Genomic DNA, 27,181 nt, shown 5'->3' with positions numbered 1-27,181 from the left:
CTGACAGGTGCTGGTCTGGGTGTTTCCAGGGGCTTTGCCTGAGGAAACGGGACGTTGAGCGGGGTCTCACCCCACGAGGTAGACAGTTCACCCGGGGCCTTGGCGCGGGGCACGTTCCGTACCCGCGGCCGCCAGCCTTCCGACCTCACGGACCACCCGTTGGCGACCGCTGGCCTAAGGCTGTGGGATCAGCATACGCCTCCGGCTGGGCCACGCTGGCCGCGCTGCTGGGTGCTGACCATCGCTAACACCCGGCTTTCTCCCGTCTCCTGGTGTGTGTGTGTGTGTGTGTGTGTGTGTGTGTGTGTGTGTGTGTGTTTATAGAGGGAGAGAGGGAGATAGAAACATCTACGATGAGAGAGAATCATCCATCGGCTGCCTCCTGCACGCCCCCCACTGGGGATCCAGCCTGTGCCCTGACCGGGAATTGAACTGTGACCTCCTGGATCCTAGGTCGACGCTCCATCCCTGAGCCACGCGGCCGGCTCCTTGGGTGTCACTGTCTGTGTCTAAAAGGGGTGAAAACACCGGATCGGCGAACGGAGCGGGGGCTCTGTCTGTCTTACGCCCACGCGCTGGTTTTCACTGGGTTTGGGGCAGTTTGGTGAAAATTCCAAAAGGCATCTTTTGAGCCCCGTGGTGTCGGGCGAGGGGCCCTGCTTCCTGGCTAAAGGCGAGGTGACGGGCCGGCTGCCGCAGCCGCCCTGTCCCCGGCGGGGGGGGGGGGAGGGGAGCGGGAGGAGGAGCAGGCAGGGCGGCACCTGCGGATCTGACTTTGACAAGAAACGCATTTTCCTGCTTGAACGTGACTGCCCCTGACCTCACCCGCCGGGTCACGCGTCGCCGTGGGCCCAGTTCTGAGCGTGTCCGTGTCCGTGCGTGTGGTCTGTCTGGTGCCGCGACCTTGGACAGGGAGCACCTGCGGTCGCTAGGAAACCGCCACGGAAACAAACGGCGGCGGCGACTCACACTCGGGCGGCCACGTGCACGCAGAGACAGCGCCTTCGCTTCGGTGACGCTCGGAGCCCTGCCCGGGCGGTGGCGTCTGGCGTGTGGCGGCCGGTCAATGCCAGCTCCGGGGAGAACAGACCTCACTTGCAGCAGCTGCAGATTTTCCTGGAATAAACCTTCCCCTCCTGGCTGATTCCATGCGACCAAGGTCACGACCCTGAACGCGGGCCGGGAGAGACCTGCTCTGCCCGCTCCTCCGGAAGGGGGTGAGCCCACCCCCACCTGCCCCCGGAAGGGGGCTGCAAGCTGCACCTGCCGCTCCTCTCGTCTCCATGGAAACCCTGAAGCGAGACGAGACGAGGCGGGGCTCCGTGACTCGTGTGGAAAGTGCGAAGCTAAGTTTAATGAGGCATCTTTCACACAGACACACAGCACTCCCCTCCCTCAGCGCCGGGACCCGGGCCCGGACACCGACGGCTCCTCCCTGCTGGGGTCCCTGCTGGACCGCGGCCTCCCCTCCGTGGGGCCATGGCGCTGGCCGGAGAGGAAGCTGCGCCTCTCCCGTCCCTCCACCTGCAGAGGACGGACGGGTGGCGGCTCCGAGCGGTAGGCACTCATTTGAAATGGTGAGCACGAAGGATGGGCAGAGAGCACGGTCCGCTCGCTTGGTTCGGACTGGATCCACGGGCTGCTGAGGGGCTGGCGTAGGCACCACCGCTAGGATTTTCAATAAAAACCTCACCCTCCCACCAACTGCCCAGGGCTCCCGCTTGCCCCCTGGACAGCCCGCGCTTTCTGCCGCTGGACTTGGGACGTGAGCGTAATGGAAGCCCACGCCTTAAAGTCGGGCTGGAGCCCTTGCCCGTCGATCTCAGAGGACGGACGTGCCAGACGCGGTGAAGTGCGCCCGCAAGTTCAGGCCGCGGGTGGGTGGGGACCAGCCAGCCCCCTTCCTGCCACCTCTCCTCGGCGCCGACACCCGGCACGGGAGTCAGAAGCAGGCAACGTCAGGGTCCGACTCCAAAGGACAGAGTCCGTGTCTTCCCGGCCCCTTGGAACCATCTTCGAACCTGGATTGTCTACACGCACGTGTCCACTTTGGGTGGGGGGCGGGGGAGACGGAGGGACAGACGCTGAATCCAATGTGTTTCTACGGTTGGTCCACAGCCATCGGCAGGGGCGCCAGCAGGTGTTCACCACAGGACCAGGGCGTCCCAGCCCAGCACACTGTAGTTGGACCCGCTGAGTACCATCTGCTTAAAGCAGCCACCACTGTGGCGTGGCCACGGCCACGGCCGTCTGCACTCCCAGCACGACCCTGTCCCGTGGAAGCCACCCCTCTCGGCAGCCAGGGCCAGTGTCAGGGCTTAGAGGGCAGGCGGACCCCATGCTGCCCCTCCTGCCCCCGCGCCTTGTCCTTGGCCGTGACTGTCCCCTCTGAGAGCCTCTGGCGTGTCCAGGAGCTCGGAGCAGCTCATCCCACTGTCATCCTTCGGTGACCGACGGCCCGCTCAGCAGCCAGCCCGGAGGAGCCGGAAGCAGCCCTCACAGCCCCGAGCCGGGACCCGGGATCCCTGGCCGCCCGGGCGGTGGCGTCCCGGCGTCTGCCCGGAGCCCCGCCTCCCCGCCGTCTCCCGTGTCCAGCAGGAGGCGCCCCTCACTCGGCGACGGGCAGCGTGTTCTGGCTGTGGGAGCCGCCGGCCAGGCCCGAGGAGCGCAGGGCGCGCCGGTGGAAGATCCGGGTCAGGATCTCCTTGCAGCTCTGGCGGTACTGGTGGCGCAGCAGCGAGTACACGAAGGGGTCGGACGCGGCCTTGCTGTAGGCCAAGCACTTGGACAGCACCCCCCAGTGCGCGGCGATGGGCACCGTGGCCGACAGCTCCACCAGCCTGCGGAGAGAGGGCGCGGGAAGGTCACAGGTCACAGCCGGCACAGCCCCCCTGCCCCCGCCGTCCGAGCCCCCGGAGCCCCCACCCAGCTTCCCGGACGAGCCTGGAGTTCTCCCAGACCGCCCCCCAGGAGCACGAACCGCCAGGATCCTCAGCAGTGACCCCTGGCAGGCAGCCATTTCACTCCAGGTCCCGCCCCAACTGCGCCCGCCCCACGCGTGACTTCACGGAGCCCTGGGCGACCGGACCGTCTCCGTTTCACACGTGAGGGGGTAGATGTCCAAGGAGGTTAAGTCCTTGGCCCCGGGTCACATGACCAGCCAGTTGTCAGGTTGGGACTGGAACCCAGGTCTGTGGGACTCTGGAAGCCAAGATCATCTAGAAACGGCCGAGAGCGAATCGTGTCCCGGCCACTGGCTCCCACGCTGCCACTGGCCTGTCCCGCGACCCCGGGTAGCTGCCCGCCTGCCCCGTGACCCCGGCTAGCTGCCCGCCTGCCCCGTGACCCCGGCTAGCTGCCGGCCTGTCCCGTGACCCCGGCTAGCTGCCGGCCTGCCCCGCGACCCCGGGTAGCTGCCGGCCTGCCCCGTGACCCCGGGTAGCTGCCACTGGCCTGCCCCGTGACCCCGGCTAGCTGCCGGCCTGCCCCGTGACCCCGGCTAGCTGCCGGCCTGTCCCGTGACCCAGGCTAGCTGCCGGCCTGTCCCGTGACCCCGGCTAGCTGCCGGCCTGCCCCGTGACTCCGGCTAGCTGCCGGCCTGCCCCGTGACCCCGGGTAGCTGCCGGCCTGCCCCGTGACTCCGGGTAGCTGCCGGCCTGCCCCGTGACCCCGGCTAGCTGCCGGCCTGTCCCGTGACCCCGGCTAGCTGCCCGCCTTCCCCGTGACCCCGGCTAGCTGCCGGCCTGTCCCGTGACCCAGGCTAGCTGCCGGCCTGTCCCGTGACCCCGGCTAGCTGCCGGCCTGCCCCGTGACTCCGGCTAGCTGCCGGCTTGCCCCGTGACCCCGGGTAGCTGCCGGCCTGCCCCGTGACTCCGGGTAGCTGCCGGCCTGCCCCGTGACCCTGGCTAGCTGCCGGCCTGTCCCGTGACCCTGGCTAGCTGCCGGCCTGTCCCGTGACCCCGGGTAGCTGCCGGCCTGCCCCGTGACCCCGGGTAGCTGCCGGCCTGCCCCGTGACCCCGGCTAGCTGCCGGCCTGCCCCGTGACCCCGGGCTAGTGTCCCTTCCTCAGGCCTGGAGGTTTCCTCTGAGAACAAGGCCCTCCCTGTGGTCCCTGCGAACAGAAAGACCGACTTCGCTTGCAGCCCAGCCCGCCTCCCGGAGGCTGCGGGGAAGACGGTGAGGGTGACTTTGCGAACCGTCTGCAAAGCTCAAAGGGCGTCTCGCATCGGGGAGGCTGCTGGCCCGGGGGGCCCCTTCCCAGGCGGGTTCGGAGACGCGTGCCAGAGCGGCCGTCGGGGTCCCCTGGAGTGACCCTGGTCCCTGGAGGGGCCGAGGGAAGAGGCAGCTTATGCCACAGGGGCCCCGTCTGAGGGTCCTTCTGGGACCCGCCCAGCACCCCCCAGGGGAGCGGACGCCGGGCGCTGAGGCACTGCACCCCTGCCGTGTGCACGAGATGTCCCCACGCGATGCCACGCACTCCTCCCGTGCCCAGCGCCCTTGGCCATGAGGGCCACTCCCCAGCATGCATGAAGGTAGAAAAGGGGCGCGGTCACCACCAGCACAGCCGCCTCTGGGCCCCGCGCCAGGTCACCCGGTGGGGGCCAGAGGTGACGCCAGGCGAGCCCCCCTCTTCCAGAGGAAGGATGCACACGCCCGCCTGGGGCGCAGGGCGCTGGGTCGGCCTGCAGGGGCGTCTCTGCACGTCCGCGCCTGGTCCGCACACTCTGGAAACGTCGCCTGGCTGCGAGGCTGAAACAGCCAGCGGGCGGGCGCCGACCTTTCACCCTGGGTCTGCCAGCCGCGGCTCCCACGTCCTCAGGAACCCCTCCCGCCTCTGCACCTCAGTAAGTGCGGGTGCTGCCCCTCACCCTCCAGGAGGCTGGACTCAGTGCGAGCAGGTCTGGTGGCACCTCCTGGTGCGTCACAGCGGGCCAGTGAGTGACAGGGGCAGCGGGAAAGAGCTCACGTTCTGCCCACCCCCGGCGCGCCTCAGGGGCTGAGCATCCACCTGGGAACCAGGAGGTCAGGGTTCGATTCCCGGTCAGGGCACAGGCCCGGGTTGGGGCTCCATCCCCAGTGTGGGGCGTGCAGGAGGCAGCCGATCCGTGATTTTCTCTCATTGATGTTTCTCTCTCTCTCTCTCTCCCCCCGCCTCTCCCTCCCCCTCTCCCTACCTCTCTGAAATCAATAAAAATATTTTTTTAAAGAAAAGATTCTTAAGAAAAGAGAGAGAGTCATGTTCTCCTCTAATGGGGTAACGGGAGGGAGGCCTGGGAGCCATGTGAGGGCTTGAGAGGTTCCTGACTGACCCGGGAATGACGCCCCACCGAGAAGGCTGCCGGGCAGAGGGGGACACACGGGGGACAAAGAGGGGGGCCCTTCCCAGCTGGCTGCTCGTCCTATCAGCTCCAGGGGGTGGCAGGCATCACAGCCGAGACCCGCTCCTCCTGAAGCCAATTCCCCCAGCCCCGCCCCCGCGCCCAGCTGTCCCAGCGTGGACCACACTCTCAGGCCCGCACACAGGGCACCTCCATGAAGGCGGGCGGGAGAGGCTGCGCGGGGCCCTGGAGAGCGAGCCCCTGGGAGGAGAGCGGACTCGGAGGGCCTGGTGCAGGCGTGTGCGAGGCCACCCCGGGCTGGAAGCCGGCTGAGTCCCGGGCGGAGGGCAAGGGGCCCACCTGGCTGGGCGGGGTGCTCGGGGGCCTCCCCTTCTCCCCCCTCCCCTCTCCGGGGGCCTCCTGCGGGCACCCCGGGATGAAGCGTTAGAGGGAGGAGGTTTAGGAATCAAGCTGGGAGAACTCAAGGCCGCAGAGGAAAGGCGTGCACCCTCCTCCCCGTCGGACCTGTCACGTTCACGCTCACCCCCGACGCACCGTCCGGAGAGGCGTGTGGCCGAGCGGCCGAGACCGCTGAAGGTGACGTGGGGGTGCCCCTCCGAGGCCCCGCACCCGTCCCGCCGCGCACCCGAGCACCCGAGCACCCGAGCACCCGCCGGCTCACCTGGTGAGGACGTAGGGCGCGAAGCACAACAGGAAGGTCCCGATGAAGGTGCTGATCTTCCTGGTGGCCCGCTGGCGCCGCCGCCGCTGCTCCTCCAGGCAGCGCTCCCGCACGCTGCACGGGAGAGAGGGGACAGCGCGGCTCAGGGCGCCGCCTGGGTCACGGGGTCACCATCCCCGAGCACAGGCACCTGGCTGCGCAACCCGGAGACCCGAGGCCCAGGCCTGGCCCGGCTGTGGGGCCGCGGCAGGCGGTGTGACATCACCAGCCTCAGGGCCACCAGCTGTAAAACGGGACAGTCGCCTGTGCACACAGGGCTGCCGTGGGAACTGAATGCACGAAGCGCACGGATGCACGACACGTGTTCGGTGCAGCCCTGGCTGGGTGGCTCAGTGGACAGAGCGTCGGCCTGCGGACGGAAGGGTCCCAGGTTCAGTTCCCGGTCAGGGCACCTGCCCGGGTTGTGAGCTCGATCCCCCCCGTGGGGGGCGTGCAGGAGGCAGCTGACCGGTGACTCTCTCCCATCAGTGATGTTTCTACCTCTCCCTCTTCTTTCCTCCCTGAAATCAATAAAAAATATTTTTAAAAAATGTGCTGGAGCCGAAACCGGTGTGGCTCAGTGGATAGAGCGTCAGCCTGCGGACTGAAAGGTCCCGGGTTCGATTCCGGTCAAGGGCATGTACCTTGGTGGCGGGCACATCCCCAGTAAGGAGTGTGCAGGAGGCAGCTGATCGATGTTTCTCTCTCATCGATGTTTCTCTCTCTCCCTCTCCTTTCCGCTCTGTAAAAAATCAATAAAATATATATTTTAAAAAAAATGTGTTGGATGCATGAAGCAGTTCGCACCATGCAGGGGCAGGTGCACATGTCAACTCACCCCTCGCCAGACCGGCCGCGCACAGCCCGAGTGTGCGCCCTCTACGCACGCGCTCCACTTCCTGGCTGCCCAGAACCGGTCCAGCCCGGTGCCTGTGGCCGCCCCGGGGCGAGCTGCCTGCCAGCGTCACCTGCCTGTTTCACAGGCAGACCCTGAGCTCGCCCAGGCCAGTGAACTTGCTCAGCTGGGAAGTGGAGACAGGTCTTGAACCTGCGTCCACGTGACTCACAGCTGGCCCGTTCGCCTGGCAACCGGACGCTGCGCAGGGACGGGGCCTCCTGTCCGCCACACCCTCCGCCCGCACCTCCCGTCCCGAAGCCGCGGCCCCGCCGGGAGCTGCAGATAAGAAGGGGCCCGCGCTGCTCTGTGGCTGCAGACGAGCCGCCCTGCAGGGGCCGCGAGCCACACGTGGACACGTGCAGCGAGCCGGCCTGTGTCCCCGGCTCAGTGTGCGTGCAGGGGGCCTGTGCACATGCAGTTCACATGTGAACACGTGGGATTGCGTGTGACATTCACAGATTCGTGTACGTGGCTTCCTGTGCCCCGCTGTCCACGTGCGGCTGGTCACGCACATGCACGTACGTATGTGATCCTGTGGGAAGAGTATGATGAGCCTTCATGTAACTGGTCAGCATCTAGTGAGGAGGCGGGTCCCAGGGGACGTGGGCACACGCCATGCGCTTGAGACAGGGAGGCGCACGCTTGTCTGGATGGCTCCTGGGCAGGGCCCTCTCAGCACTCCTCACCGGAGGAGCCTTGGCTCAGAGACACCTCCGGTCTGTCTCCCTCAACCAGGAGCTTGCTTCTAGGGGTGGGTGGGGGACACACCTTGGGGAGCTCCCCCTGACCCTAGCCTCCCCCATCGGTGCTCCCCGCCTGCCTCACTGTCCAGAAGCCAAAGCCCCCCAATATTGAGGGTCCTGGCAGCCGCTTTTCCCCAGGACAATGGATACAAAGGAGCAGAGTCCACAGAAAACTGCCAGCATTTCCTCTCCCCTCCCCCTCCCCCCTCTTTCCTCCTCTCCCTCCTCCCTCCTCGCCCTCCTCTTTCCTCCCCTCCCTCCTCCTCCTTCCTCCCTCCTCTCTTCCTCCTCTCCCTCCTCCCTCCTCACCCCTTTTCCTCTCCCTCCTCTCCTTTCCTCCTCCTCTCCCTCCTCTTTCCTCCTCTCCCTTCCTCCTCCTCCCTCCTCTCCCTCCTCCCTCCTCTCCCCTCTTCTCCCCCCTTCCTTCTTGCCCCTCCTCCTCACCCCTTCCTCGTCTGTAAGCAAAGCCTAGGTGAGCTCAGGCTGCCTTAGCCAAGTGTCCCCCCTTCTCTCTAGGAGAGTCTCAGGGAAGAGCAGGAGTTCCCAGGGGGACCCCCACCTGTACCCCCGAGCTGCCTTCCTGAAAGACGGCTGCAGGTGAGGGTGCAGGTGAGGGTGCAGGTGGTGGGAACTCAGGGGTGACACTCCCCTGCAGGGCCATCGGCTCCGAGTCCAGAGGCACAGCAGCACTGGCGGGAGGGGCAGGACCAGGTTCCTCCCCGAATCCTCGGCGCCTTTCAGGTGCTCCCTTGAGGACCGGCAGGGGGTGCAGCCCGCATCCCCCCCCCTCTCTCTCTCTCTCTCACACACACACACACACACACACACACACACACACACACACACACGCAGCGCAGGCCCAGAGAAAGGACCGCCGGGAAGCGCAGCTGGCTTCGGTGTGAGGAGCCCCCTGACCGTCCAGGCGACCCTGTCAGGCCCCACAGCCCCTCACAGGCCTCCGTGCGCTGTGAAGTGCCAGCCGCACACAGGGAAGCAGGTCTGAGCTCGGACTGGTTTCCACCTGCTGCCCGCTCTGGGAGGCCGCTGTGCGGACCCTGCGCTCTGGGCACCTGCCCTGCCACCTGCAGCATCGCCTCCCACACCTCCTCCCGGGAGGACATGAGACTCAGGCGTCTCCAAGGCCGCACCCTGGAGCTGGAGGAGGCATGGGTGCCCTTTCCCCCACCAAGACCCCTCCCCGGCCCCTCCCCCGCCGGGCGCCCTCGCCGGCCCTCACCTGGGGTGGATGTCCACGAGCAGGACCAGCGTCTGCATGGTGATCACGTCGATGCGCCTGCAGTGGGCGCGCGCCACGCGCAGCACCTTGAGGTACGTGCCGCAGAGCACGAGCAGGGACAGCAGGAAGCTGAGCGCGTGGAAGGCGCCGGAGAAGACGGCGAAGCGCGGGTCGGGGCGGCGGCTGCGCAGCGTGCAGGACGCGTAGGGCGCGTGGAAGCCGAGCCAGGACAGCGCGAGCGCCACGGCGGGGAAGGCCAGCGCGTGCAGCCACGTGTAGGCCACCATGAGCGCGGCGTCGCGGGGCCGCATCTTGGCCCGGTAGCTCAGCGGGAAGACCACGGCCACCCAGCGGTCGATGCTGAGCGCGGCCATGCTGAGCATGGCGTTGCTGGCCAGGAAGGTGTCCAGGAAGGCGGCCAGGCGGCACAGGCGGTCGCCCGCGGGCTGGCGCTGCGCCACGAGGCCGGCCAGCGTGAGCGGCATGTTGACCGCGGTGCTCAGCAGGTTGCCGCACGTGAGGTTGAGCGTGAAGAGCGCGGGCGCCTGGCGGCGGAGGGCGGCGCTGCGCAGCAGGCAGAGCAGCACCAGCGCGTTGGACAGCAGCGACACGCCCATGGTGCCCGCCAGCAGCCCCGCCAGGCCCGCGTCCCACGAGTTCATGGTGCGCGCTCAGGGCCCGCAGCCCGGCGCCCCCGCGGCGCCGCCCACCGCCTGGCGACCCCCGGTCCCCGCCGCCATGGTTCCCTGGAGGGCGCGGCCGCCCCAGCCCCGCGCCGCCGCCGCCGCCGCCGCCTCCCCGGCGAGCACCTGGGCGCGCCGCTCCTCTGGAGCCCGAGCCACGTCCCCGGCGAGTGCGGGGTGCGCCGCCGCCGCCGGTCCGGAGCTTTCCGCGCTCCGATCCTGGATCGCAGGCGCCTGCGCCCCCGCGCGCTGTCTGCTTCCTCTGCCCTCACCCCATCCCTGTCTCCGCTGCGCGCCCTCCGCTCCGCTCCGCTCCTGGCCGCTCTCTTCCTCCCCGCTCTCGGCCGGGCTGGCTCGCTCTCCCGGTCTGCTCTCCCTCCACCTCTCTCTCTCTCTCTCTCTCTCTCTCTCTCTCTCTCTCTCTCTCTCCCCTCTCTCTCTCTCCTCTGCTGCGCTTCTCTCTCTCCCCCACTGCTGCATCTCCATCTGTCTCTCCCACCCCCAATTTTCTCCTTGCCTCTTGTTCTTCCCTCTCCTCTCCTCCCGGGGGAATCTAGCCGCTTCTACCACAGAAATTCCCGCTGAGGCGCTCTCTCTCTCTCTCTCTCTCTCTCTCTCTCTCTCTCTCTCTTTCACACACACACACACACACACACACACACACACACACACACACACAGGACAGGAGGACAGAGAACCAGCCCTGACCCTGAGGCTTGCTCCGTGCACCCCGCCCCCCTGCTCCTGGGGAAAGGGAGGGCCCCTCCCACCTTCACCTCAGTGCCACGAGTCCCGGCCTGAGCCCCTGCCCGCCAGGCCTGGGGGTGGGGTGGGGGTGCCCTCTGCCCATCGCCTTCCAGCCCGAGCATCAGCAGCATCCTCAAGCCCACGGGGAGGGGGTTTCGGGGACTCACTGGGCACCCCCGGGCACTCCCTCGGCCGGAAAGGCCCTTATCTGACCCTGACCCCGAGCGCAACACAGGTCCACATGTCCACGCGCAGCAGAGCCGGGTGGCTGACACTCAGCGTGCCGGGCGTCCCAGCTGCTGCATCTGTCCGCGGGCACACCCAGGCGAGGCAGGACCTCCAGGGCAGGGGGACCCGGGGGACACGTGTGCATTTCAGAGGAGCAGAAGCAGAAGCAGAAGCTGAAGGGCTCCGGGACAGCGCGTGCAGCCAGGGCCCCGCTCCATAGCCGCCCTGTGCACACTCCAGAGGCCTCGGGCGCCTCGGAGAGGGGGGGGCGGTGGCCTCGCCGAGCATTCCTGTTGTTTTTTTAGTTTTGTTCTTCTTCATCCGAGGATATGTCTCCATCGATGTTCAGAGAGAGTGGAAGGGAGGGGCAGAGGGAGAAGGACCGATGTAGAGAGACATCGATGGGTGCCTTCCCACATGCCCCCGACCAGGGCTGGGGATCGAGCCCGCAACCAAGGTGCGTGCCTTTGACTGGATTTGAACCCGGGACCCTTCCGTCCGCAGGCCGACGCTCCATCCCCGGAGCCACACCAGCGAGGGCTCGGTGGGTTTCGTCACAGCCTTTCCCTACACGTCTCCTCGCCCTTTTGTTTCCTCCACTGAGGTCATGCTGTTCGTGCCCTTTTAACGCGACCTCATAACGCGAGTCCCAGCAACCTCGGCTTCCTGGGCGCCCCCCTCCATTCGTGGGCCTGTCGCTGGGGTCTGAGGGGCCTGTCGCTGGGGTCTGAGGGGCTGTCGCTGGGGCCTGAGGGGCTGTCGCTGTGTCTGAGGGGCCTGTCGCTGGGGTCTGAGGGGCCCGTCGCTGGGGTCTGAGGGGCTGTCGCTGTGTCTGAGGGGCCTGTCGCTGGGGTCTGAGGGGCTGTCGCTGTGTCTGAGGGGCCTGTCGCTGGGGTCTGAGGGGCCTGTCGCTGGGGTCTGAGGGGCTGTCACTGTGTCTGAGGGGCCTGTCGCTGGGGTCTGAGGGGCCTATCGCTGGGCCTGAGGGGCTGGAACGTGTCAGGACAACAGGAGTGCTGGAACGAGCTCCATGCTTCACGGTTTGGTTTATTCCTTCACAGAAGCAGGAAGCCTGGGTGACTGTCCATGACGGAGACCCGGGGGGCGGGGGGCTGCCACCCCCTCCCCCCTCCTCAGCACTGTTCCTCCCCCAGTGCCTGTGAGTGAGGGGTGGTGTTAGCTAAGAGGCAGTCACCCTGTGAAGGACGTTGGTGCGTTTATTTGAGCCGAACTGTGGGCAATGGCCGGAGGCAGGCTCGAGGGAGCGGGAGAGTGCTCTGGAGAACGGGGGGTTCACCTCGTTTTATGGTTACAGTAGAAGGAGGAGACATGAGGGGGTTACGTGAAACCCATTGCTGGGGAGGGGGGAGAGAGAAAGCGGAGGGGGGCCTCTGGGGTTGAGTAAGGAGTACAGTGATAGACACACGCTTCTTTCACTTTAGTGGGGGGGAGGGGGGGAGGGAGAGGGGAGGGGGAGGGGGGGAGGGGGAGGGGAGAGGCATGGACCTGCCCCAGGAGGGAGGGCACTGGGTCCTGGTCCTGAGGGCTTTAAGGGGGGATGATAGGGAGGCCCCAGGGGAAGATCTCAATAGAAGGTTCCGCAGCGTTCCAGGTGTGGCCTCTCAGGGTCCGGGTCCCCCTGATTGACGGGCGGTGCCGGGGCAGGGGTCATTATTCCTTGCAGCTGGTCCTGACGTCAGCCGTGGCTGGTTTTATCGCTTTTCTGGGCCTGGAACTGAGCTACAGCTGAGGCCTAGAGCTCTCTCTGGAGGAAAGGTCAGGGGTCCAGGATATGCTGGGGGAGGAAAGGCCACCCTGGGGACCAGGTCCCACCTACAGTGGATTGCCCCTTGCTAGCACCCCGGGCTCGCCATCCTGAAGACCTTCTGTACCTGCCCTCGTCCCTGCTCTGCTCAGGTCTGTCTGCCTCCAGCAGGTGTGCTACAGGGTTAGGGTTCGGGTTCGGGTTCGGGTTCGGGTTAGGGTTAGGGCTATGGCTAGGTTTAGGGTTAGGGATAGGGTTAGGAATAGGTTTAGGGATAGGGCTAGTGCTAGGATTAGGTTTAGGGTTAGATTAGGGTTAGGGTTAGAGTTAACGATAGAGTTAGGGATAGGGTTAGGGATAGGGTTAGGGCTAGTGCTAGGATTAGGGTTAGGGTTAGGGTTAGGGTTAGGGTTAGATTAGGGTTAGGGTTAGAGTTAACGATAGGGTTAGGGATAGGTTTAGGGATAGGGTTAGGGCTAGTGCTAGGGTTAGGGTTAGGGTTAGGGTTAGATTAGGGTTAGGGTTAGGGCTATGGTTAGGGTTAGGTTAGGGTTAGGGTTATGGTTAGGGATAGGGTTAGGGTTAGGTTAGGGTTAGGGTTAGATTAGGGTTAGGGCTATGGTTAGGGTTAGGTTAGGGTTAGGGTTATGGTTAGGGATAGGGTTAGGGTTAGGTTAGGGTTAGGGTTAGGGTTAAGGTTTGGGTTCGGTTAGGGTTAGGGTTAGATTAGGGTTAGGGTTGGGGCTATGGTTAGGTTTAAATTTGTTTATATTTAGACATAGATGAGGTTAGGGTTAGGGTTAGTTTAGGGTTAGGGTTAGGTTAGGGTTAGGGTTAGGGTTAAGGTTTGGGTTCGATTATGGTTAGGGTTAGGGATAGGGTTAGATTAGGGTTAGGGTTAGGGCTATGGTTAGGGTTAGATTTGTTTACGTTTAGACATAGATTAGGTTAGGGTTAGGGTTAGGGTCAGGGTCAGGGTCAGGGTCAGGGTGTGGTTCGGGTTTGGTTTTAGGGCTATAGTTAGCTTTAGTATTTAGTGTTAGTGTTAGGGTCCTTTTAGTTCCTGAGTAACAGGAATTGCTCACTTTGGGACCCCGACTTGTCACACTTCCCTGGGTTCCATTGTCCCTCTGTCCCTCTGGCCCAGCACCACGACCTCCCACCATCACAAACATCCCTTCCATCGTGACCTCAAACACTCTCGTGAAAGAGGCTATGACCTTCACGTCCTGGCTGCCAGTGAGTGCAGACCTGTCAGCTGTGGCCCTCGGGGCCCCCATCCCTCCTTCTCTGCCTCTTCCCTTTCTCTCTTCTCTTCCCTTGACGGAAATGGATCCTTAGCGACTGCAGCAGCAGCAGAAATAAAATCAACCAAAACGGCCTAAGTCTTTGATTCCAGGATGATCCTAGGATACACTGCATTCAAAATACAACAAATGGCCCAGCTGACTAGACTCAGGGGTTGAGTTTCGACCTATAAACCTGGAGGTCAGAGTTTGATTCCAGGTCAAGGGTCCATGCCTGGGTTGTAGACTTGATCCCCACGGAGAGGCGTGCAGTTGGCAGCTGGTCAATGATTGTCTCTCATTCTTTCTCCCTCTCCTTCCCTCCATCAACTCTCTCCTCTGAAATCAAGACAAATATATATATTTTTAAATACAAAAAACCCCCACAAAATCATGGCTTCTCACGGTAACACACGCTAAGGCAGCATTCATATTACAATATACAAACATGTGTAAGTATGTAACGCTAACCCTAACCCTAACCCTAACCTTAACCCTAACCCTAACCCAAACCCTAACCCTAGCCCTAACCCTAACCCTAATCTAACCAAAACCCTAACCCTAACCCTATCCCTAACCTAACCCTATCCCTAACCCTAGACCAAGCCCTAACCCTAATCTAACCAAAACCCTAGCCCTAATCCTATCCCTAACCTAACCCTATCCCTAACCCTAACCCTAACCCTAGACCAAGCCCTAACCATAACCCTAACCCTAACCCTAATCCTAACCCTAACCCTAACCCTAATCTAACCAAAACCCTAACCCTAACCCTATCCCTAACCTAACCCTAACCCTAGACCAAGCCCTAACCCTAATCTAACCAAAACCCTAGCCCTAATCCTATCCCTAACCTAACCCTATCCCTAACCTAACCCTAACCCCACCAGCCGTGGGCAAACTACGGCCCGCGGGCCAGATCCAGCTGTTCTATCCGGTTCTCTTGCTCTCCCCTCTGCTCCGTTACTTTGAATTTATACTAGTTCACACAAACACTCCATCCATGCTTTTGTTCCGGCCCTCCGGTCCAGTTTAAGAACCCATTGTGGCCCTCGAGTCAAAAAGTTTGCCCACCCCTGCCCTAGACCAAGCCCTAACCATAACCCTAACCCTAACCCTAACCCTAATCCTAGCCCTAACCCCACCTTCCCACCCTCATGGAGGCAGCCTGTCGGGGGGCAGTCGGTTGGGGCTGGTGAGGGGGCCTCTCACACCAGACAGCGCACACTCCGGGGACCTTCGTTGTTGTGACACTGAGGTCGATGTCCCTTCTTAAAGAAACAGCAGCAACAGGACTGGAACCTGCGCTGGGCATGTGCGTTGGGCAGGAAGATGCTGGGCTCGCGCGGAGGCGGGGCTGCATGGCTGATGGACAGACCGGGGGGGGGGGGGGGCGTGGAGGTTTGCGGGTGAGTCCATGCCCCCGTCCTTGCTTCGGAAGGCGCTGGCTGTCCTCGGGGTCCCTGCAGAGCTGTCCCCGGCGGCAGTGGCAGACCCAGCGGCTCCTCTGAGGGAGGCAGGTCGCAGACTGAAGATGGAGGGGGGGCGGGGGGGAGCAGAGAGCACCCTGCAACCAAGGGTGCGCCCTGGATGGACCGCATGGCCCACCCCTGTTGGCGAGAGCCGCTGGAACTCCCCTCATTAGGGGAGAAAACTCAGCAAGTGAGCCTGGAGGGGTGCGTGGGCTCGTCTCTGTGACGAGACCCGGAGCTCGGCTTCTCCCTGAGGGAGCCGTCAGGGCAGCGAGGGAGCATCGCCTCGATGCTGCAGTCACCCCCTCTCTCCACTGACAGGCCACGCCCTGCAGGCCCCTCGGAGCCTAAGCCCAGAGCCAGGACTTCCCGCCTGGGTTGGTGACAGCGTCCTACCCCGTGTCGCCCTGAACAGCAAGAGGATGTCAGAGCGGGGATGGTCCCACATGGGGAAGTCCAGCTCCCCGGGCCCAGGCCTGTCCCTGCCCCATTGCAAGGGGGCCCCTGGCCTGTCCCCGCCCCATTGCATGGGGGGCCCCTGGCCTGTCCCCGCCCCATTGCAGGGGGGCCCCTGGCCTGTCCCCGTCCCATTGCAGGACCACGGGCCTGTCCCCGCCCCATTGCAGGGGGGCCCCAGGCCTGTCCCCGCCCCATTGCAGGGGGGCCCCAGGCCTGTCCCCGCCCCATTGCAGGGGGGCCCCTGGCCTGTCCCCGCCCCATTGCAGGGGGGCCCCTGGCCTGTCCCCACCCCATTGCAGGACCCCTGGCCTGTCCCCGCCCCATCGCAGGGGGGCCCCCCTGGAAGGTGCTGGCGGGGTGCTTCTCCTGCCTCCAGGGAGCCCCCCAGGCTTCGGGCCGAGAAGAACATCAACCAGGGCCAGATCTTCCGGTTCAGGCAGAGACATAGGGAGGCTGCTGCAAACACCTGCGTCCCGCATCCTTCCGCGCAGACGCGTGCTCCGTTCTGATCCTTTTCAGTTTTTTTAAAAAAATATTTTTTTATTGATTTCAGAAAGGAAGGATCGAGCCTGCAACTGGGGCATGTGACCTGGCCGGGAGTCGAACTAGGACCTCCTGGTTCATAGGTGACACTCAACCCCTGAGCCAGGCCGGCCAGGCTGCTTCATTCTAATCTTTGCCGGCCTCCCTGCTCCGGGGAGCGGGGGACGGGGGCACATGCTTCTTCACCCCTTTCTGGTTTCACACACTTGCCATTTGTGAGGCAGGGAAACGCACCCGCTCTGGGCCCGGGTGGCTCCCCCAACAGCCCGTTGGATGTGTGCCCAGTGTCCCCACAGCTCCCGGACCACGGCCCGTGGGTAGACCTGCAAACACGCAGCACCTCCTCGGCGTGCGGGCGATGGGCGGACGGTGCCCGTCTCCACGGGGCCGTTTGCTCCTGTGCCAGAGGCGCCGGCCCGGCCCACGTGGCTGCCGCCCGCCCGGCGGAGCGGGTCCAGCCGAGGTGTCCGCGGAGAGCGCTCGGCCGTCTCCTCTCCCTCGAGGGCACAGCATCGCGAAATGGGTTTTTCGTAACCTGAAAGGGAAATGAATTTTTCATAACCCGAAAGGACACTCGGCTTGGCCGTGTTTGAAACGGCTCCGGAGCCTGTGCAGATGAGTCATGCACCACCAGCACCAGCACCGGCGGGCGCACGCAGCGAGTGGGTCCCTACAGGGTGTCCCCGCGCCAGAGGGACCTGGGGGCTTCAGGTGTCATGACGGGCATCGCTTTCATCCTTTTTAAAAAATATTTTTATTGATGTCAGAGAGCAAGGGGGAGGGAGAGAGAGAGAAACATCCACGATGAGAGAGAATCATGGATCAGCTGCCTCCTGCACGCCCCACCCTGGGGATGGAGCCTGCACCCCGGGCCTGTGCCCCGACCGGGAATCGAACCCTGACCTCCTGGTTCACGGGTTGACGCGCAGCCGCTGAGCCCCGCGGGCCGGGCCTTCGCTTTTTTAGGAAAGGGTGACTCACAGGGGATGCTGTCAGAGGAGGGATGTGTCAGAAGCGGTGCAGAGAGAGCTTGGGGGGGCGGGGGGGTGGGGGGAGGCTCGGGGAGCAGTTGCAATGAGTCACCGGCAGCGTTGCTCTCACTCGGCAGCCTTCGCGGTGCTGGCCCGTGGCACGTACACAATCCGGTTAGAACGACCCTGCCCTTAGGGGCTGGGAGTCTTTAGAATTGGGGGCCCAAGCTGTGGGCGCTGAGAACTGGGATCATGGGTATCCGACCTCAGGGTTTTAGGGCTCACCCAGGGAGTCCGCAGGGGAAAAACTCTCCGTCTCCCTCAGACGGCTGGCCACCGTTCGCTCAGACGCTTCCAGCAACGCGTGACCTTCCAAAGCCATCCCGCGGGGCCGGGCCACCTGGTACAGCACAGCCGAGGCTGCCGGCCTCCCTGCTCCGGTCCCGTCTCCCAGTGCCGCCGCCTGAGCGGAAACAGCCTCCCTGCAGGCTTCCCCCACAGCGGCGTGCTCCCACCATCCCCGGAGATCCGGGGCGCGGCTGGGTGGGTGGGCTCTCCCCGAGCAGGTGGCGGGTGGCGGCAGGGCGTCCAGGCCCTGGGCTGGCTTTACAGCTGTTTGCCCCACACCCAGCGCCATCCAGTCAGCCAGTGCCTCCGCCCCCGTGGCAGGGCCTGTGGCTGAGGTGCCCTGAGTTGTGGGATCAGAGAAAGTGTGGGCAACGGACTCAACTCTCCCAACAAATGGATGGTTTCACATTGTGCGGACAGAGGCCAGGGCAGGGCAGGGCAGGGCAAACACAGTGTAAGGAGCAGCAGTTCTTGATCTCGTTTGAGTATGTTTTGGTTTGTTTTTCTGAATTATGTTTTCGATTTTTTTAAAAAAGGTGATAAACACACACTTCAAGCAAGCCCTGGCCTGTGCTGCTCAGTGGTTAGAGCGTCGGCTTGTGCACACAAGGGCCTCAGGTTCAATTCCTGGTCAAGGGCATGGACCTGGGTAGCAGGTTCCATCTCCTGCCCACTGGGGTACATTCAGGAGGCAATCAGTGTGTCTCGCTCACATCAATGTTGCTCTCTCTCTCCCCCCACCCCCTTCCCTTTCACTCTCTTTAAAACTCAAAGGAAAAAATATCCTCGGGGGAAGACTAACAAACAAACAAATTCAAATAGCACAACCGGGTACCCGGCGGGAGGAATTCCTCTCCCCGCTTGCACGGAAATCCATTGGAAAGAGGCACCCAGTTCCCAGGGGACCCTCACCCCGGACACTGGGGCTCTCTCAGCCTCTCTATGGGAGCAGTGGCTGCAGCGTTTCTGGCTGAGGGGCTGGTGCTCTCTGGCTTCCTCATCTGTTGTCCCAGGTGCCAAAGTGATTAGGTACAGGGTCTGAGCCAGAGGCTGTGACTCCCAGCCAGTGGCTCCTCTCCTGTCGGCCCCAAGGGCCTGACACCTGTGGGACCCGGGACACGGCCATGGAGGCAGCCCAGGCTGGAGTGTGTCTGCCACTTGCTCTGCTGGCCAATGAGGGGATCTACACCCGGTGCATCCTTAGTCAACACGGTGCATCCTTAGTCAACACGGTGCAGCCTTAGTCAACACGGTGCATCCTTAGTCAACACGGTGCAGCCTTAGTCAACACGCTGCATCCTTAGTCAACACGGTGCATCCTTAGTCAACACGGTGCATCCTTAGTCAACACGGTGCAGCCTTAGTCAACACGGTGCATCCTTAGTCAACACGGTGCAGCCTTAGTCAACACGCTGCATCCTTAGTCAACACGGTGCATCCTTAGTCAACACGGTGCATCCTTAGTCAACACGGTGCAGCCTTGTCAACACGGTGCATCCTTAGTCAACACGGTGCACCCTTAGTCAACACGGTGCAGCCTTAGTCAACACGGTGCATCCTTAGTCAACACGGTGCACCCTTAGTCAACACGGTGCATCCTTAGTCAATACAGTGCAGCCTTAGTCAACACGGTGCAGCCTTAGTCAACACAGTGCATCCTTAGTCAACACGGTGCACCCTTAGTCAACACGGTGCATCCTTGTCAACACAGTGCATCCTTAGTCAACACGGTGCATCCTTAGTCAACACGGTGCATCCTTAGTCAACACAGTGCATTGCTAGGCAACACGGTGCAGCCTTAGTCAACACACATGACTGCCCCCAGCAGAACTGCCCCAGGCAGAGCGGGGTGGGGGTGGGCTGGGAGTGGGGAGCCCCAGTTGGGCCCCACCCCAATCTCACCTTCTGGCAAAACCAATGTGCACATGCCCGGCACCTCCGGTGACATCTGACGAGGCTCTGCGCAGGCGTGGGTTTGGTGGTTTGACATTTGCATGTTCTCCCGCTGCTTCCTCCTGCAGCGATCAGCCGCATGGAACTCAGGCTCCCTGGTCCTGCTTCAATATTTAATCATTTGGCTCCGTTTAGTGAATGTCATTAAACTAAAATAGAAAACTCGTTTGCAAAGAGCACTTTGCGGGCTGCTGCCTCGCTCAGGCCGTCTATCTCCAGGCACGAAATGGGCATTTGCCCTCCCTCGCTCTCTCTTTCCTTTTTAACCTTTGTAACCCTTTGTAGCCCACAGGTTAGCGGGAAGCTGTGGGTCCTGGGATGTGATTTCTCCCCATCGCCCAGCGGTCCCATTTGGTGAAACTGTCTTGGAGACACGGTCTGGGCATCCTCGGGTCTGTGTCCGGCTGGTGGGCCAGGACGGGCCAGGTCTGAGGGGCTGCTGGCACTGCAGCGATGCCAGTACCGACGGCTCCGCCAGCAGCAGGCAGTGCCGTGCCTACTATGTGTCAGACTCCGGATAAGCGCTTTGCCTGCATCAGCTCATCCAATGTGTGCAAAGTGCTGATTGATAAGGAGCGGAGGCCTGGGTCAGTGACAGGCACACGGTAGCAGGTGGGGGAGTCCCGGGGCTGTCTGACACCTGTGGGACCCGGGACCCGGCCATGGAGGCAGCCCAGGCTGGAGTGTGTCTGCTACTTGCTCTGCTGGCCAATGAGCTGATCTACACCCGGTGCATCCTTAGTCAACACGGTGCATCCTTAGTCAACACGGTGTCAGAGGAGGGATGTGTCAGAAGCATAGTGAGTCCAGCGTGCCCTGGCCCTTCTGGGGGCCCTGCTCGGGCACAACTTGAATCTGGATTGTCTTCCATGTCAATCACCGACAGGACTGTCTTGCTCGAGGTCCAGGAGCCCGTGGATGCGGGGGGATCCACACGCCAGTACTGCACGTGTTTGGCTCTGTCCAGACACGCTGGGCCTCGGGGACCCGCCCCATCCAACTTTCACACGCGCACTCCACGCACCTGCCAACGTGCAACTCAGACAACAGGAGGGATGATGGGGCAGATGACGCCACTCCCAGCTGGGGCTCTGGGTAAACACGGAGGCGGCTACCTAAGCTTTAAATGGAGCGAATTTGCTCTGTAATAACCACACGTGATGCCATGACCTAAATGTAGTCTCGGAGGCCCCTCCTAACTGTGCGTGGGTGTGTGGTATGTAAGGTATGTGTGTGATGTGTGGTGTGTGTGATGTGTGGTGTGGGATGGGGGTATGTTTGTGGTGTATGTGATGTGTGGTGTGTGGTGTGTGATGTGTGTGAGATGAGTGGTGTGTGTGTAATGTGGCAACTGTCGGAGACTCACTTTCCACCAGGCTACGCCGGTTGGGTTTTGCTTCCTGAGCTCTGTCTGCCGGCAGAGAACAGGGGCTTCTACCCTCTGGGCCCATGCCATCCATCTCAGTTCCCTGTGCTACTGTGACTGGTTGTCTTTTTCTAACGCGTGTGGAAAGGGGGAGGCAATCAGTGTGTCTCTCTCACATCAGTGTTGCTCTCTCCCCCACCCTCCTTCCCGGGACCCGGGGATTTAAAGACCCATCACTCACCCGCCTTGGCGTTTGGCATTGCCCCGGAGCGCCCGACCCAGCACGTGCCGTGGTCTCAGCCAAGTGCTGCCAGTCGGGGTCGTGGCCTGGACCGGGGTGGTCTGGGCGCTGGAGGGAGTGGAAACGGGGTGGGCACATCCCACCCGCCTGTAGGGCTCCACGTGCCCCACCCTCAGCTCCTCACAGGCCTCAGCAGTCACAGGGGGCACCTGACCAGCTCGCTCCCCAGAAACCCTGCGTGTCTAGACCAGTCTCTCTAGCTGCAGCTCATCGGGACAGCCACCTGGGGGCCACTCAGGACAGCCACCTGGGGGCCCACTCAGGACAGCCACCTGGGGGGCCACCCAGGACAGCCACCTGGGGGGCCACTCAGGACAGCCACCTGGGGACCACTCAGGACAGCCACCCGGGGGTCACTCAGGTCGCCACCCGGGGACCACTCAGGTCAGCCACTTGGGGAGCCACTCAGGACAGCCACCTGGGGAGCCACTCAGGACAGCCACCTGGGGGCCACTCAGGACAGCCACCTGGGGAGCCACTCAGGACAGCCACCTGGGGAGCCACTCAGGACAGCCACCTGGGGGCCACTCAGGACAGCCACCTGGGGACCACTCAGGTCAGCCACCTGGGGACCACTCAGGACAGACACCTGGGGGCCACTCAGGACAGACACCTGTGGGGCCAGGAGAGCCATCAGGAGGGGCTGGAGCTGGCCAGGGTCAGGGGATCACACTCCTCCCCCACCCCTTTGCCCAGCAGGAGGCTGCGTGGAGCTGTCCGTGGTGCTGACCGTGCTCGCCCATTCCTGCCTCTGCTTCTGCTGACCCACACCTCTCGCCCGCCCACTGCCTGTGTGTTAAGGCAGGTCCTGGCCCTCTTCCTGGACCCGGCTCTGTCCAGCTCCGACCCCCGCCTGGCGCCCCTGCCCTGAGCCCCTGCCCTGAGCCGCAGGTCAGCTGTCAGCCGGTGCTCGCCCCTCACAGAGGGGGGCCGCGGGGAAGGCGGAGTCAGGTCTCTGCGGTCCCTACCTGCTAGTCTGCCAACTTCCTGTCCGTGTGACCTTGGGGGAACAGCTCACTTTCTGAAGCCCTAGTTTCTTTTCCGGGAGAACTTGAATAAGAACATGGTTTTAAAGGTTGAAGCGAGATGAGAGATGTGGGAGAGACTGGCCCATGCGGCGCTCAAAACAGAGGAGAAAATCAGTCCTATGCACTGTCTCCCTTTCTGAACTTTTCCACATTATTAAGAACTAGAGGCCCGATGCACAAAGATTCGTGCAAGAATGGGCCTTCCTTCCCCTGGCCGCCGGCACCGCCTTCGCTCCGGCCGGAGCAGCCTTTCCACCTTCCCACACTGCCCAGAGGCCCGGAGCGGCCGGGACGGTGTGGAATGCCTGCATCATCGCCATGGTGATGACGCAAGCATCCTGCCCCACCCCCAGCCGCTCGGTGCCTTCATATGCAAATTAACCCGCCATCTTTGTTGGGTTAATTTGCATACTCACTCCTGATTGGGTGGTGGGTGTCGGGAAGGTACGGTCAATTTGCATGTTACTCTTTTATTAGTGTAGATGACCTGGGGTCACTGTCCAAGGACTTCTCAGTGGAAAGACAGTAGAGGGAAAGTCACATGGAAAGCTTTGGTTTTTGAGTGTCAGGGACCAGGTGAGCTTGTGGCTGGAGTAAGAACTTAGGCTCAGGCATGGACTTCACGGAGAGGGCACGCCTGTCACGGAGAGGGCACGCCTGTCACAGAGAGGGCACGTCTGTCACGGAGAGGGCATGCCTGTCACGGAGAGGGCACGCCTGTCACGGAGAGGGCACGCCTGTCACGGAGAGGGCATGCCTGTCACAGAGAGGGCACGCCTGTCACGGAGAGGGCACGCCTGTCACAGAGAGGGCACACCTGTCACGGAGAGGGCACACCTGTCACGGAGAGGGCACACCTGTACAGAGAGGGCACACCTGTCACGGAGAGGGCACACCTGTCACAGAGAAGGCACGCCTGTCACAGAGAGGGCACGCCTGTCACGGAGAAGGCACGCCTGTCATGGAGAGGGCACGTCTGTCACGGAGAAGGCACGCCTGTCATGGAGAGGGCACGTCTGTCATAGAGAGGGCATGCCTGTCACAGAGAAATCACGCCTGTCACTGAGAGGGCATGCCTGTCATGGAGAGGGCATGCTTGTCACAGAGAGGGCACGCCTGTCACGGAGAGGGCACACCTGTCATGGAGAGGGCACACCTGTCATGGAGAGGGCATGCCTGTCACGGAGAGGGCACGCCTGTCACGGAGAGGGCACGCCTGTCACGGAGAGGGCACGCCTGTCACGGAGAGGGCACGCCTGTCACGGAGAAGGCACGCCTGTCACGGAGAAGGCACGCCTGTCACGGAGAGGGCACGCCTGTCACAGAGAGGGCACATCTATCACGGAGAGGGCACGCCTGTCACGGAGAAGGCACGCCTGCTGTGTTGAAGAGCGCACAGCATGTTTCTCGCCTTCAGCATCAGCTGGTCATTGGCCCTTTGATTATACACTGTGGCTGAGGGTCTGCCGAGAGCCAGGCACGCTGACAGGTGTATGTGGGTGGAGACAGAGCTATAAGCTGTGTCTGTGCTTCAAGAGGATTGTAACCCTCGGTGAGGACCAGTGCCCTGGCCTTCTGCTCGGCGCCCTCCCCGCTCTACCTTCTCACGAGCATCTTTCTGCCGTCCACCCTCCCCACAGCCCCAGGGAAGCAGAACTCTCATCACCCCCTGTGTTAGTCAGTTCCGCTGCTGTAACAAAACGCCACTGACTGGGTGGCTTAAGCACAGTTCGGGAAGCCGGCGAGTCCACGCTCACGGTGCCAGCTGATTCGGTTCCTGGTGAGAACCCACGGCCTGGCTTGCAGACGGCCCCTCTGGCTGTGTCCTCACCGGGGGGAGAGAAAGGGAGCGAACTGCCTGGTCTCTCCTTATAAGGGCACTAACCCCATCGTGGGGGCCCCACCCTCATGGCCTCATCGACATGTGACTCCCTCCCAAAGGGCCCCCCTCCTAATATTATCTCATGGGGGCTATGTCCTCCACATGTGGATTTTCGGAGGACACAGATGTTCCGTCCATCACACCCCCAAGTAGCTGAGACACGTAACATTACACTCAGAGTCCACAGCCCCGAGCCAGGAATGGAACCCAGGCCCGCCTGACTGCGAAGCGACTGAAATGCTCTTACCTGGTGTGCGAGCCTCGGGTTCTAGCAGAGAACACACCACCTGTCAACAGATAACCTGGGGGGGGAAGGGGAGGGGCAGTCGTCCGGTTTAGAAAATAAATCCGAGGGAGAGATTTTGTAACGACTGACTATGGGAGTTCAAAGGAGAAGATACGGTTTCTCCATAGAGCCATCACGCACGGCAGATTTCCCAGAAGTCCCCGCTGTGCTGACCAAGGGACTTGCGCCCTTGGGGAGAGAACACGCCCCAAACGTCCCAGGCCAAGGAAGCCATCTGTCCGGGACGCCACCGGCCTCAGGCGCCAGCACACTCTGGGTAGAGCCAGCCCTGTGGTTAGAAGGGTCTTTATTTTCTTGAGAACAAACATCAGTCCCTGTAACCATGGCCTTGGCCTTAACATACCTGTGCGGTACACGGGAACAGGGCCTTCCCAGGCTCCAGGGCCCTCTCCCACCCTGGGAGGCTCCTTAGTCAAGAGAACAGGTGGAGCTGAAACCAGTGTGGCTCAGTGGATAGAGCGTCGGCCTGCGGACTGAAGGGTCCCGGGTTCGATTCCGGTCAAGGGCATGTACCTTGGTTGCGGGCACATCCCCAGTGTGGGGTGTGCAGGAGGCGGCTGATTGATGTTTCTCTCTCATCGATGTTTCTAGCTCTCTATCCCTCTCCCTTCCTCTCTGTAAAAAATCAATAAAATATATATATTTTTTTTTTAAAAAAAGAAAGAAAACAGGTGGAGTTTTGATGTCACGCAGCTGGTGTGAAGCGTCCCTCTCCTCCCCACCCTCCCACCCCCCGCCCCCAACACACACAGGCCTGGTTCCTCTGCTTTCTATCTGACCTGGTGCCAGGGAAGCCTGAACCACAGCACCCGACCACACCACGAGCCCGCCTTCCCCCCCCCCACCCTGCCCCCGGCACCTCCCTCCCAGGGCGGCTGGGACTCAGCGGTTCGCCCTCCCCGGTGGGGAGGTGAGTGTCACCAGTCAGCCCACCCCTGTGGCACAGAAGCCTAGTGAACACAGCCCTCCATGCCAGCCCTTGGGGGTCCAAGAACAAAACGCGGAGGCTTTCCGGGGCCTCAGCACTTTGTGTAACAAAACAGAACCCTAACGTCTACGCTCGGGGGTCCCACTTGGTGGAGAGCCAGCCCCGAGGGACCCCGGTTGGCTGATTTTCATGGTGAAGGCAGAGAATGGCTGTGCTGATGGAGAAGGGAGGCTCTGAGACCCGGAGGGGGTGAGGCAGAGGAGCGGAGGCGGGTCAGCTCTGGCTGGGGCGCCGCCGGGAGCCAGCCAACAGCAGGGGGGCTTGGGCCTCCGGCAGGTCAGAACCGAGGTCACTGGGCCACCCCGGCTTCCCTGGGTCTCTCCCACCCGGCGTCCCGGGTCGGAAACCCAGTGCTGGGCCGGGAGTTAGGAAATCAGATCTGGCCCCGCCTCTCTTTACTTGAAGTGCTTCCTAACCGCTTCCTGTCTGTGACACCGGTGGCCTTTGCCGGCCTCCCGCTGTCGGGGACTCTTCTGACTCTAGGCCAGGGGTGGGCAAACTTTTTGACTCAAGGGCCACCATGGGTTCTTAAACTGGACCGGAGGGCCGGAACAAAAGCATGGATGGAGTGTTTGTGTGAACTAATATAAATTCAAAGTAAAGGAGCGGAGGGGAGAGCAAGAGAACCCTCCGCTCTTTCGGCTCCGCGGGCCGGATAGAACAGCCGAACGGGCCGGATCCGGCCCGCGGGCCGTAGTTTGCCCACGGCTGCTCTAACAGGATGATCACGTGACCGGCAGTGGGACAAAGGGCTCGCGGACCCGCATCGGCTGCTGTTTTCCTTCGGGCCCGTAGCTTCCTTTGCGGTACGTGAAAACTTCCTTACAATCTCCAGCGCATACGTTTGAGGGCCCCTCGGGTACCTTTTGGCACGGGGTGTGCAATAAGCATAAACAGACGCAGAATCACGAACAGGCTGTAATTTACAGGCCCCAGCCCCTCTCCCCAGCATTCCCGAGTGCATTGCCGACCCGGACAGGGTAACAGCCCTCTTACAAACACGGGATTCGGGCAGGCCCACACGCGGCCTCTCCTCCGCGTCCACCGAACCCAGAGGCGGGGGCGGGCCGTGCGCAGGGGAGACCGCGTGTGAGAAGAAGGAGGACTTCTCCGGAGGCTCGAGAATCAGGCGACTCTAGTTCCTAAGATCGCTTCCCAGGGAAAGGAGCTGGTCTCTTTGGAGAAAGAATCGATGAAGGTGTGGGTGAGCTAACGCACAGGAAGCAAGGAGCTGCATGCGGGCTGGTGGGGGTCCCGGGGGTTCCTGTGGCCCCGCGTGGAGGAATTTAAATATCAACACAACCTGCTCGCAATGGGTTTGAACACACTGAACAACAAACAGTCTCTAGGGATCAACCAGGAGAGAGAGAGAAGGGGGGAGGGAGGAAAGTCTCCTTTTCAGAAGAATGTTGGGTGAAAAACTATGTAATTCATGAGAATATTACAAAACCGCCGTCGTGAAATCACTGCTAGAATAAGTCAATTCAGGCAAGAATCACCAATGAGTGCTACAGCCACTGGGTGCAAGTTACCTGGGGAACAGAATATTAACAAACTCCAAGTGCATTTTAGTAATGTATAAATCTGGCCCTAACCGGTTTGGCTCAGATGATAGAGCAGGGGTCCTCAAACTACGGCCCATGGGCCACATGCGGCCCGCCGAGGACATGTATCCGGCCCGCCGCGTGCCGCTGCCTGTCCTGCTTAGCAGCCGATGCGTCCCGGGCCCGCAGTGCGCATAGGAATTTGTTCATAGTTGTTTTTTTTTTAAACTATAGTCCGGCCCTCCAACGGTCTGAGGTACAGTGAACTGGCCCCCTGTTTAAAAAGTTTGAGGACCCCTGGGATAGAGCATCAGCCTGCGGACTCAAGGGTCCCAGGTTCGATTCCGGTCGAGGGCATGTACCTTGGTTGCGGGCATATACCCAGTAGGGAGT

General features: G+C 62.3%; 1 protein-coding gene across 1 annotated transcript; it reads right to left on the bottom strand.

Annotated features, from left to right (window-relative positions):
- Nucleotides 1-1,179: 1,179 nt before the first annotated feature.
- On the bottom strand, nucleotides 1,180-10,001 carry GPR26 (G protein-coupled receptor 26). Its single transcript, XM_080688427.1, has 3 exons — nucleotides 8,918-10,001; nucleotides 6,001-6,114; nucleotides 1,180-2,840 (listed from the first exon to the last, which is right to left on the bottom strand). The coding sequence occupies exons 1-3, from the start codon at nucleotides 9,577-9,579 to the stop codon at nucleotides 2,609-2,611; spliced, it is 1,008 nt and encodes a 335-aa protein (XP_080544553.1). The 5' UTR covers nucleotides 9,580-10,001; the 3' UTR covers nucleotides 1,180-2,608.
- Nucleotides 10,002-27,181: the final 17,180 nt, after the last annotated feature.

The sequence above is a fragment of the Plecotus auritus genome, assembly GCF_963455305.1.
Source record: "Plecotus auritus genome assembly, chromosome: 9".
Lineage (NCBI taxonomy): Eukaryota > Metazoa > Chordata > Mammalia > Chiroptera > Vespertilionidae > Plecotus > Plecotus auritus.
The sequence above is the reverse complement of the archived record's forward strand: the minus strand, read 5'-3'. Positions and strand labels throughout refer to the sequence as shown.

What these genes read in the sequence shown, in the direction of transcription:
- GPR26 (XM_080688427.1), bottom strand. Translation starts at nt 9,579, where the DNA reads ATGAACTCGTGGGACGCGGGCCTGGCGGGGCTGCTGGCGGGCACCATG. An exon ending in CTCGTGGACATCCACCCCAG is followed by an intron (nt 6,115 to 8,917) that starts GTGAGGGCCGGC and finishes TCTCCCGTGCAG; the next exon opens with CGTGCGGGAGCGCTGCCTGG. An exon ending in GCGCCCTACGTCCTCACCAG is followed by an intron (nt 2,841 to 6,000) that starts GTGAGCCGGCGG and finishes CTCTCTCCGCAG; the next exon opens with GCTGGTGGAGCTGTCGGCCA.